At 37.9% G+C, this 12,500-nt stretch overlaps 1 protein-coding gene across 1 annotated transcript in view; it reads left to right on the forward strand.

The window, feature by feature from the left end:
* LOC138048154 (protein C-mannosyl-transferase DPY19L1-like) overlaps positions 1-12,500 on the forward strand; it is a 26,724-nt gene that overhangs the window by 1,087 nt on the left and 13,137 nt on the right. Inside the window, exons 4-16 of the mRNA XM_068894589.1 lie at positions 1,025-1,162; positions 2,360-2,480; positions 5,011-5,104; positions 5,535-5,592; positions 6,095-6,186; positions 6,783-6,855; positions 7,050-7,076; positions 7,174-7,251; positions 8,583-8,635; positions 9,486-9,519; positions 9,914-9,970; positions 11,069-11,149; positions 11,511-11,612. Coding sequence (XP_068750690.1) covers positions 1,025-1,162; positions 2,360-2,480; positions 5,011-5,104; positions 5,535-5,592; positions 6,095-6,186; positions 6,783-6,855; positions 7,050-7,076; positions 7,174-7,251; positions 8,583-8,635; positions 9,486-9,519; positions 9,914-9,970; positions 11,069-11,149; positions 11,511-11,612 — 1,008 coding nt within the window. The remainder of the gene's footprint in view (positions 1-1,024; positions 1,163-2,359; positions 2,481-5,010; positions 5,105-5,534; positions 5,593-6,094; positions 6,187-6,782; positions 6,856-7,049; positions 7,077-7,173; positions 7,252-8,582; positions 8,636-9,485; positions 9,520-9,913; positions 9,971-11,068; positions 11,150-11,510; positions 11,613-12,500) is intronic.

The raw sequence follows: 12,500 nt of genomic DNA on the forward strand, positions 1-12,500 counted from the left end.
TGGGCCTTTAATTGCACTGTTTGCACCTGCTGTGATTGGTCGAAGTAATTACTTTGGTATTTGTTTTTCGACACTCAATTGAGAACCGCTCTATTGCTACAGTCGAACCTCCAGTCTGTGTCTGCTTACGAGAGGTTTGCTTACGGGAGGTTAGTGTTTTAGAGGAGAAATTGCCGGGACCGCGGTTTGGTATCCTCATTTGGGAGGTGTCCGCTTACAGGAGGTGTCCGTTAGTGGAGGTTCGACTGCATTACTATTATTACTAGACTATTAGTAGTAATTATCTTGATTACCCTACCTTTATCATCTTGATTAGGGAAAGTATGTTCAACTTTTTTAATTAGTTAGGGAATAAGTAATACACTGTAAAGTGTTAGTTTAATTTCATTATAATTATTCCTCTTATTATTGCTTAATATTATTTAATATTACATGTATTAACCCTTTCACTGCTGTAAGGGCCACTGAGACTTATAGATGTTACTCTGTCTAACGCCAGACGATTTTACTCGTCAATGGGGAACCCCACAGGAGTGAAAGGGTTAATATTATTGAGAGTAAGAGCTCCATATTATTTAAGGTACCCCCATTACTCCCAGCCACTTCCAAAAACCCTAGTGGAATTTATCCGGGCCAGTGAACGCTCCTTCAATGTTCTGTGATCCTCTGATTGCAAAAAGCCAGTCTTCATTACCACAGCCCGGATCAAGCAAAATGATAGTAAGAACAAACTTGTGAAGACTCATCATCATTGTCCTTGTTGTTGCCGTCGTCATCATCATCATCATCATCATCATCATCATTATAGATGGCAGTTAAAGGTAACCCTTTATGGTTATCCTTTCAAGAAAGCAAAGTTGTATCCACTGCCTGCAGACTGTCCAAGCACTGCAAGAAAAAACTTTTACACAGTTTGTGAATAACTAATATCTTATTTCAGTATTGGGTTATTCCATAAAAAATCTGCACTCCCCCCCTCCCCATGTGGTCCTCTGAAATTATGAAATTTTACATTTTTTTACAGGGTCTTTACTATTCCTATTATAAAACTATAGTGGAAGCTCCAACATTTGTAGATGGTGTTTATGCTATTATGCACTGCAATGTGACAGAGTATCCTGATACAATCAATACACTCAAGAGATTTAATTTATACCCTGAGGTAGGTAGTAGACAGTCTACACACAATTCTATACTCAGTCTAGAAAACAACCACTTTCTGGAAATTAAGAACTGACTCTGATAATTTGTACATTCTGAAATGAGATTTTACTGTCCAATCAGTAAAATACTGTTCATGGAATGTTAATGGCATGTCCACATCAGCTGAATAGCTGCCAAAACTTCAACCTGCTCAAACAAATGAATAACAAACAAACCCGTACTAAGAGGGCCATTAATGTCACAATAGTTACCAGTATCTTTGCATTCTTTGTAATCAGTTGTTCGAGGTCATAAAATCAATATCTCATTGTAAATACTGTAAAAGACCTTGTTCCAAGATCTCAGGTTATAATGTACATCTGCTTTGGCCAAGTCTGTGAAGGCCTCATTCATTACTGCTAAAAAGCATGTGTAATGCCTACCTGTTACGTATACGTAGTAGAACCCATACAACTGGCTACTTTAAAGGACAGAGTCTAGCTATAAAAGTCTCAGTTTGCCATCCAAGGTTCACTTGGCAATTTGTCTTCTATGATTAACCAACTACATGTAGCTCTTCCCCACCCTCCCTTTGGAGATGGGTTGGATATATTGCTTTGCCTTCATTTCGGTCATGCCTGTGTGGTGCGGTTCAGTCTGGGCCTAAGCTTGTTGGTTTGTTTGCCTTTGTACATTGCTTGCTAAGCAATACTCTTGTGTGATCCAGCATGTACTGTTTACCACTCAGCTCATATATAGTGCTGGGAAGATAAGTGAGGTTGTTCTATGTCATGCAATTGGGAAGTCGCATAGGCTAACCAGTTACAACGCAGTGTTCCCCTCAATTTAAACACCAATGCATCTGTGGTCTCTTTCCGGCCATTGCGCCCAATTACCTTATGCTTTTAAAAGCTAATTATTATGTTGATATGAAGGAACAGTGACGTTGAGGGTATTTTATTCAAGAGGACATGGTTGGCACATTGCTTATTAATGTGTCCCACGTTGGATTCCTAGCCTTGGTTTCAACCTGCAGCTGTAGGTTTAGTTTAAAATTTGAGTTTTTGAGCTCTGAATTAAATAGAAAAAATTTAGGCAACTTTAGTGTCTCTATTGATTCAAAATTTACATTACTCTTACTCAAAGTATGTATTACCCATTATTAAAGTTGTCCAGATTTTGGTATTTTATAATTTGCATGACTCTCTTTTGGCAGGTTGTCTTAGGATTTGCTTTCCGTATGTATGATTGGTTGACAACGAGCATGGACATTCACACCAAGACGTGCTATACTGTGAATAGAGGCTACAACCTACCCCCTGTTCAAAGTTGTGAGGGTAAGTTGACAACATTTATAGGCGAAGTCACAGGTTGGTCCCCTGTATGTATCATATACTGTAAATTATACAGAAGTGCGTGAAAACCAGTGAAACAGTTTATCGTAGCCTCAATCCCTGTCCAAAATGTCATGGTCTATAAAGGAAAACTGTGTAGCTGTAACCAAGCAACAGTGACCTGCTGATGTGTGATTGGCACTTTTAGCTCTCCACTCTTGGAAGGTGATGTGCTACCCTTATGTTCAAATATACAAAAAAGATTTATCTATCGCACAAACCATCCATCCTTCCCCCTCAACTGCTACCTGTATGCCTACAAACATATCAAACGCACTCTCCTAAGCTCCGATTACCCCTACTTTATTTTTAAAAAAACTGTAAGTCACACAACATAATTTTAAAAAGTCCCACAACCTTTACTAGTACATGTATGTTATGTCTGCACTGTCATATTGGTGCCAACTATTGAAAAAGATCTTTCATTTACCGACAACATATGTGTTGTGGATAATGTAACAAAATTGTTGACTACGTCTCCAGAGATTTTACATGTAGGTCATGTTGTTGCACGCTAAGGGTTAGGGTTAGGGTTTGCGTACAGAGAAAATGTTAATAGAACATTTTGTTTTAGGGCCTGTTCAGCTTTCTATAAGGGGCAAAAGATAGCCCCCCTTTACATGCAAAGTCTTGTCCCTAGGGCTATCGTGATTATTGAATTTGGCCTCGAGGGAGACAACCAGCTCTTTTCGGTAAAATTCATATTCCTTGCTGCTCATATCCTTAAGTACTTTTCCCGGCTCCTGAACAATTTCAGGGCAAAAATATTCGGAAAAATAAACCGCCGTCGTTAGACGTGTATTTCGCATACATTGTGGATAGATCGGCCTCAAAGTCCACACTGTTAAACTTGCATTTGGTTTTGAATTCTGTAATGTACTTCAGGAGTATCTCCACCGCTTCCGATGTCCATGACCACTTCTTAGGATTTTTTATTTTTCATGTGCCAAGTCCTCTTCCACATCTTTCCGGGTCGAGTGGCTTTCCCTTGTGCTCTTGTCAACAATTGTTTCATCATCATCTACGTCTTTTCGCAAAATGTCGACACTGTTGTCCTCCGACTGTTCCGAACTCTGTTCAAACGATTTGGCCAGCACAGAACGGCGAAAATATTCCCCGGGCTTGCATGAGCACTAAGCCGTTACAGACTTTCACGGCAATCTGACAGTAATCTGATCCTACAAAAGTTGACCCTTCTAGAAGGGTGATCCTACCTCAAGTGTTAACATGGCAAAAAGGTGGCCCTCCTAGGAGGGTTACCCTGCCAAGCAGATAGGGTGACCCTACCCCTAGGGTGACCCTACCTCTCAAGTAAACCAAACCAGGAAATACAATAAGCAAGGGTTACCCTTATAAGAGAGTGCCCCTTCTAGAAGGTTCACCTTGTCTCCATGTAAACAGGCCCTTGGTGCAATAGATTTTCTACAGGGCTCAGTCGTTCGAAGACCGATCAGCGCTTTAAAATGCGGGTCTTTTTTGTTCAAAAACATTTCTTCGGATCATTTTCTTGGTTATTTTTAAGAGCATCGAATCATCAACTTTTTGACAAAATGAATTAAATTGAATTTACTTTTTAATCCATTTCCCACACCCCCCTCCACCAGGGCCGCAAAATTGCAGCCGGTCAGCGTAAGATTGTTGAGAAATTGCATTTACGTCAGTTTCCTTAGAAATTTGACACATCAGATGTTTATGAAATAAGACAATCACTGGTCAGTTTTTATCGGAATCGGTTGAAATGAACAAAGGATTGTTGAAATGACATCATACTGTGATATTCGGAAAATCTGTCAGTGGTAATACTTGCATGGCGATTTGGGAACATTTTGTGAAAAAAGATTTGTGACTCGTCACACACGTATCTTGATTGCCCAAACTTGCCCGATTATGCATAACATCAACTTGACCTTTTGAGAGACCATTGACAAAAATTCGTAAAATATTTGCGGACTGATCGATTTCTCTGAAATTTGAAAGAATGATTGCTAATGAATACAGAAAGATTTTTAACAATAACTAAAAATTCCTGTGTTAAGCATGAGAATTAAACTGATATGTACACTTTACGAAGCTTCTGAATCAGCAAACTTTAAAAGAAGTTTACGAAAACAGAATATCAGACCTCAGCAAACAAGGGCACACAAATCACTCCATAGATTAGTGCATTGAAGTGAGACAGAACGTAAGCAAGAGACTCATAGCGAGGCAAATGTGTGTCGCCACAAAAAAGCCTCGCTTATTTATTGCACAGGACACCCAATAATGCACAGTAGACCCAACACTGATTAGGAGTTACGTTCTTGTACCTCGAACGCAATAAGTTTAAATAAAGAGCACACAAAATCTAATGGCAGTTCAGAAACAAAATGTTTATTAGCTGAGGGTTAGAATTGAATTTGCAACTGATTGACAATGGATTTTAATTTTTTAATTTCTTGTCTGATTTTTTGACATTAATATCATTTTTCTCAAGGTATGGGGGAGCTATCATTCTTCTATGTTTATGCCATCTTTTATTTGACTGGGCTGATGATGTCAATGTTCTTTTTGCTTTGTTTCTATCTCAGGTAAGGAGTACAGTGTAATGAAAATTATTTAATGTTCTATGTCAATGCATTAGGTATGAGATGGTAAATGTCCATAGTGAGTTCGCTTTACCACCTTTCTATCATATGAAAACTTGCACAAATGGAACAAGAATATGTTATTCCATTTCATTGTTTTATTAAAATTTTAACAACTTCTCAAAGTTGAATTCTTGGAAGGTTCACATGCTTTCCCAGATCTTCGACTTTAATTGGCAACAAAAATTTTATTGACCAGTGCATATGTTATTGAAGCTGAAAACCAAGAAGTAATGGGCAATTAAGGATGATAGGAATGCAATACGTGGAATTGAAAATTTAAGAATAGTTTATATTTTATTTTTGTTCTAGTTTTAAGAAAAGAGCAAACAAGTGACTCAGACTGCATAATTTTCTTCTTTTTTTTTTTCAGTGGCAGTATCTTGGGTGGACTATTAGGAACTCTATCTTACTTTTATAACCATGGTGAGGTATGACCATCACAATATTATTGTTATTAAAAATATAAAATCATATAATATCAATTTCCAACAGACTTTTAATAATTTTTGCACCCATCTAAAATTTTTATTTTGGCTTTATAGTACAAGGGACTGTATACATGTACATGTATTGGCAATTTCTCAGTGAGTTCAGGTTGCATTTTTGGATAGACTAGAATGATATTAAGCATGGCTTGAAAGAAAAAGAGGCTTTACTCTCAGTATACGTACATGTACAGTATAAACACATGAAACAAAAGTTTTGCCTGTTGTTTTCTTAATTTACGCTAGCTAATTTATTGTTGAAGAATTGCTGTCACAAGATTTTATCACTAAATACAGTACCTACATTAAGTGAGGAAGCAAATCTCTTGTATTGTATTTTCTCTATACTTAGCTACTTCCCCCACATTCTAATTAAACTGTTTAACTTTTATTAGCATCAGTATGCTAAAGATTTTGTTTAGTTACAACCTTCTTTTCTCAACAGAGCACCCGTGTCATGTGGACCCCACCATTGAGAGAGAGCTTTTCGTATCCATTTCTTGTCTTTCAACTTCTGGCGGTCACTCTCACTATCAAGTAGGTTTATGGCATTCAAGAAATTGAACATTTGTATGAGACAGGGCTATGATAACGATGATAAATGACAATCATTGTGGTGGTGATGAGGACGACAACTTCAAATGGGGCTGTGACTGTGACAGCCGTCATGGTGGCAATGACCATGGTGATGATATAAAAATTAATGTTTCTAATGTTTAACAACTGTGTTGCTAAGTGGAGGTTGGGTGCCTGAGTCATCTTGCAGCTTCCACTATTGGCAGCCAGCTCCAAGATGGAGACTACAACGATGGATGGCAAAACCTGACAAGCCAGCCATGATCGAGCCCTGCATACCCTCGAAAAGACAAGCACCTGTCACACTGATAAACAGTGGAAAGTAGAGGGGTGGGGAGGGAGGGAGGGAGGGAAAAAACTGCTAACCTGCTCCACACAAAATACTCCTTCTTCCCGCCACACCAGTGAATTAGCTGTACCACGCAAAGCACGAGGAATCCAACGGATGTGCAAAATTAATATAACAAAACCACTAAAAACAACTGACTGCAATCGCTCCTGGCTGTTAACTGAGTTAAACTGCATTTATCCTCATTGAAACATCTTGATCTTGATAGATCTCTAAAGGCTGATTGGCGTCATTCATCATTAGTTGCTGTAACAACAAGCTTTTTCATGATTCCTTGGCAGGTATGAGTATTTAACTTCTTAATGCTGGTCTGATACCAATGTGGCACTGGACATGCACCAACTGATCTTTGATCTATTGTATGTCTTGGCCAAATTATTGGTTATTATATAACTAGCAAAAAGATGCACTTTTTTGACATTGCCAACTCTGTTGCTAATTCACTTTTTCTTGTGTTCTATTATTTAATTTTTAGTTTGCTCAGTTTGCCTTGCTAACTCAGGTATGTACATGTATATGTACAGTACTCAATTTCCATTGTTTTTTAAATTTCATTTTCCATGCTCTTAGCTGAAAATAGTACCTTTCCTTTTGTGTAGACATGTGCATTGTTTGGACTGTACTTTCTTCAGTTTATCACATCACAAAAACTTTGTGTGATTTTAGGTGGACTTTTGGTAAGTTAATTATTGTAAATGGTTTGAACTCAGGAGTCATGTCATATATTAAGTGAAGTATGACTGTCTGTGTGAATGTAATTCTGAGAATTGGACTGTTTACGACAACATTGACTGACTTTTTGATCGACATTCTGAGCAGAAGTCATCTTCGGAGTCAACAAATGGTAAAACACTCCGGTCGTTGATGTGATTGGTCTGACATTGCTTCTGTTACAACTGATGTTAGTAGTTATTAGCAAATTGTTTGCTCTGTCATCCTAGTGAATGTAGAATTGTCAATGGTTTCAACTCAAGAGTCATATGACTTCCGCTGCGGTTGTCAAAATGTCAGTCAATGTCATTTTACAGTCCTTCTCAGAAGCACACTCACCTGCCATAGTGGATGATCATGAATGCTACACTTCTGATAATCATAACTTATATCAAACCCATAAGAGTTGAAATGTGTAACGCGGGTTCACAGCTTCTGAATATTCAGTGCTAAGTACCATATTTGGAAACCCCTCGCTCCAGTTAATTTCGCGCGAGAACATTGGTGGTATTGCATCACAGTGTTCTTGCAAACTGATTGGTTGAATGTTTCTCTCTTGTTGTTCCAAATATGGTACATAGCAAATTGAATATTCAGAAGCTTGTTTCCCAGCACACAAGGGGCCATTACACGTTTTAACCCTTATGGGTTTCTGCTTAATAAATATCATAATATTCACTTGTTCAATGCCACACAGAAATCGGAAAGACATTGAATAGGAGGGCAATTTAGACAAACAAGGAACAGAGGGATAACATTGCTAGAGGGTTGAGAGGAAGTATTTTTAAATTAGTTTCTCATAACAGTGCATCTTTTCATGGCTCTTCACCGAATAGCTGCCTGCATGTAGCTAGTTGACTATAAAATGACAAATTTTGAGACAACGTTGACCAAATTGATTAATTATGATTTAATGCACACAAAACAGAATAGAACATTAATAAAATAATAGTCTATCCACAAGGCTTTGAAAATCATTATAAATTGTTATGCACCACGTGGCTTGTATCAATTAACCCAACACCAATGCCTGTGTTGAATCAAATTATAATGAATGCAAAAGTGGTTTTAGTCAGCTGGTTTCTTTTACAGGTCACATCACTGTTTCAAATGAATGATCCTAATCCTTCAGTTACCATGCTCTTTAGGTTGAAACGTCTTGTTGGGACAGTTTATTTGATAACATTTGTCATTACTTACATGTAAGGTTTAAGATTGTGTAAAAATTGTTTTGTAAAAGAAGCCTGTTGGGGTTTCAGACTTTCATAACAAGGACTCCAAAATTAATGTCTTGTAGGTGGGGCATGTATTAAACTTTATAATCCAGTTTGGAAATTCTATGCTTCTTAGGTAAGGAAGACTAAAATTACTTTTTTCATATTTTATTCTCTTTAAAACATGTTAAAAGATCAGCTTATATGAATGATTGGATATTAGTTTTATAAATGGGTTTTCTCTCCTTTTACCAGGCCTAGAAAAAAGTTCAAATTTCAACAACAGAAAAGTACTTCATGCTTTTTGTTGCTAGTCATCTTTTGAATTCTCTAGTAATTAGAGAATTGAGTGGCTGCTTGTCCATTGGGCAAGTGGTCTTAGAGAATAGGACCAAGAGAAGCTTTATTGAGAATAAACAAAACCACCGCAGGGGGGAGGGGGGGGGGGGGGGAGTCGGGTAAACAAAAGGATCCCATCCAAACTAACCTCAGCAAGTTCTACATTTGTAAACTGATCGAAAATTGACACATGGAAGGAAGAAGGACCACATGATCTAAGAATGCATGCAATATAGGAAAATGAACTGTTTTGAAGACGAGGCTCCAAAAAAAAAAAACAACAATTAGAGAATTGAGTGGATGCTAATGTCCATTGAGCAAGTGGTCTCAGAGAGTTGCTTGCCTGAGTTTGAAATTTTCTAAGGTCCCAGGTGACCAAATGGAGATTGAAGATTTCTGGTCAAAATTTAACAATTTTCAATTTTAACCACCATCGTTCAAGGTGACAATTGTTGAACTTTGACAAGAACAAGTGTTCACAAACTCTGTAAGCCAATGCCCCTCTATAATATGCCACAGATTTTTTTAAATGGTTACTGCCTTTGTTTTGAAGCAGTGAAACTCTTTTTTTTATATCTGTCACTACTGCGCAGCTGGTTAAATTCAAAAATTGCAGCTTCTAAGGTCTTTTTCCTTTGCACCTGCAGTTCATTCTTCTTGTCTGCCCTCATGACAACTTTAGTAAGTATAAGAAATCAAATTTGATGTTAAAATCTTTACCTTTTGTTTTTAAAACATACACTAAGAATAAAACTGATAATTATTTGTATGAAAACAAAGTTGTTTCTGGTGTTTGTTCTTGAGCTATAGTGGTTGCTACTGAGCTACAAATTGTTAAAACAATTAGACTAAGAATTATTAATGTTGCAGTATAAAGAACTTATCTGTTAATAAACAGTTTTTGTTATTCAAATGTGCTGGGGACCGCAGTCAGTGATGCTCTAGTTGGCAAATTAACAATGTTAGGTCACAGCAATGATCTTTGCTATTAATTTTAATAATTATACCTGAACTTTTAAGTTCATTTGTTACGTCCATCCCTTGATCATTGGCTTTGCTATCATTTTGTTTTTAGATTATAGCCAAGCTTGAACCTTATATTTATCAATTGCCACACCAGCTCCTCATTTGGGTAAGTACTATTTTTTTGATGACCTACATGTATACATGTGCATGGTTGGCGCAATGGCCTCATGGTTAGTGTGCTGGACACCGGATCAAGTAGTCTGGGTTTGGGTCCTTAATTGCCGGGGACATTGCGTTGTGTTCTTGGGCAAGACACTTTACTCTCACCGTGCCTCTCTCCACCCAGGTGTATAAATGGGTACCAGCAAATTTAATGCTGGGGATAACCCTGCGATGTACTGGCATCCCATCCAGGGGGGAAGTAGAAATACTCCTAGTCGCTTCATGCTAGAGAAACCGGATATAAGCGCTGGCCTGATGGGCCTTCTAGGCCTGTAGCAGACTTTACCTTACATGTATATAACTCCGCAATTTATTACTTAAAGGCCCACTTTCAACCAACAGGCTTTTCGACTGTTTGTTTTTGTTATGGAAATTCGCATTGCTTATCATAGCGATCTGATTGGATGAATTTCAGCTTTGGCGGGATTTTCATATGTATGAAAATTGTTTCACGGCACGCAGTGCCTGTAGGGTGAACGTGGGCCTTTGAAGGACATAACTTAGTACATTAATATTGCATTTCCTTGGTGTCACTTTTTTATTAGGTAAGTTTCATTTGACTCTGTTTCGAAATAAGGGTAAAATTTTGCTACAGTACCAGTAAAAAGTTGCTCACATGCCATAGATAGTTTAGTTTAAAAATGTAATGACCCCAAAAACTTCCTATAGTGGATATCAGGGTGCCAAAACATTGTTTGTTGTAGTTTTAATCTTCGGGGATTTGGAGCCAGTAGGAAATGATAAAAAAAACACTAATTCTTATTTCTGACGACGTTGCTATAATAGTACTAAATTTAGAACATTCAATGTACGTCTGATCAAACACATAGCGTTGTGTTGTTATAGCTTGCCGCTTTGATTTATCAAATTTGACAGGTGAATTTAAGATCTTTGATGTAGAACTAGCTTAAATTGTTTATCTCTCAGTTTTGACTGACCGACATACTGACTGGTTGGGTTGGTGACTGACTGACTGACTGACAGGAGTATCCGAGACATTTCTCATGAGTCTTTCTAAAAAGACTGTATTGGATCTTCTCAGGCAACTCAAGGTGTTCTTTTTGTTGTGGGGACTGTGGGAATCAAGTTTGCTACAGCAAAAATGCTTGGGATTGCTGATGACGTAAGTTAACCATACGTTTATGCCAAGTTGAAGCAAATATTTTGTGACTGTTGGAACCGATTTTGCTTTCGTTTTCAAATTCTAGGTTTCCGTTCAAGGATCTTTCTTTCATGCACATGAAGTAACTAAATTGATGTCTAAGGAGAATACGGCTCAGTTCATGAGGGGATGAACTTTGAACTTTTAATGATAACGTTCAACGGTGTGGATCTATAGCTCAGAGAGTTTTGTACGGTACAGGCAATACCATATGTATACAAACTCCAAGAAAGATTTATTTATTCTTAGGTGGTGTAATGACTTCTGGCAAATGAGATAGCCAAACGTTTAACAGTGCTTTTTTTTGTTTCTTTATATTAAGGCACACATAGCAAGTATCTTGCGCTCCAAGTTCACCAACTTCAGGAACTTTGATACATCTTTGTATACATGCGCACCGGAATTTGACTTTTTGGATCAAGAGGTGAGTGTCCTCGAATAACAAATTGCAGCTAGTTGAGTTAGCTGTAGCTCTTCGCAGTTGAAGTCAATATATTGTGTATTCTCATCGAAGACCAGTGAGCAGATACGGTCGCATAGGGCTAAAAATTCACGAGTGATGTCGATAGGCGGGATAGGAATAGGTGGCTTGGATTTTACATCGTCGACACCCCTTGCTGAATGACGTACATAACAGATATCTCAGTAACTTAGAACTCAGAAGAGCTACTCCCAAAATGTAGCTTTTTCCAATAGGGCATGGGGAAGAGTTAGGCCAGCACCATTTTAAGGCCTGTGCAACTGCAGTCTAGGCCAAGGTACCTTGAGGGATTTAAAAACAGGCAAGGCTGGCTGTTTAAAGGATTACGTTATAGCAGACACTACACTGTACGTCCAGAGGTAGTGAGTTCCAGACTTAAATTGTTGGAAAAAAAGAGTTACTAAAGGCTATGATACTTGGTTGGGTTGCTGGTAACATATAAATTGATGTCTTCTGGTTGTTTTGTCTTTCTCTAGAAATTCCCCCACCATGTTTTCAGCGATTTTGAGGAGGATTATACTGTCTAATTGCTGAGAATGCTAAAAATCTTTAGAAGTCTCTGGAAATATCTGGAAGTAAAAAAACGAAGAAATGCCATACTTGACGAGTTTTTGTTCGAAAAACCTGTTTTTAGTCTTTGTGAGAAGTTTTAATTTTGGGCCATTTCGTTGTGGGAGAAAGTCTCACACAAAATTCTGAGACAACATGTGCTCTGATTGGTCAATTTTGCATTTACATTTTGCCCATGTTCTGCTGGCTATGCTGACAAGAAATGACGTGTGCTCTATTGTATGCAAAATGAGCACGCTTTTCTCACAGCTTGCAACCGCT

Source organism: Montipora capricornis, chromosome 1, assembly GCF_036669925.1.
Source record: "Montipora capricornis isolate CH-2021 chromosome 1, ASM3666992v2, whole genome shotgun sequence".
Classification (NCBI taxonomy): domain Eukaryota; kingdom Metazoa; phylum Cnidaria; class Anthozoa; order Scleractinia; family Acroporidae; genus Montipora; species Montipora capricornis.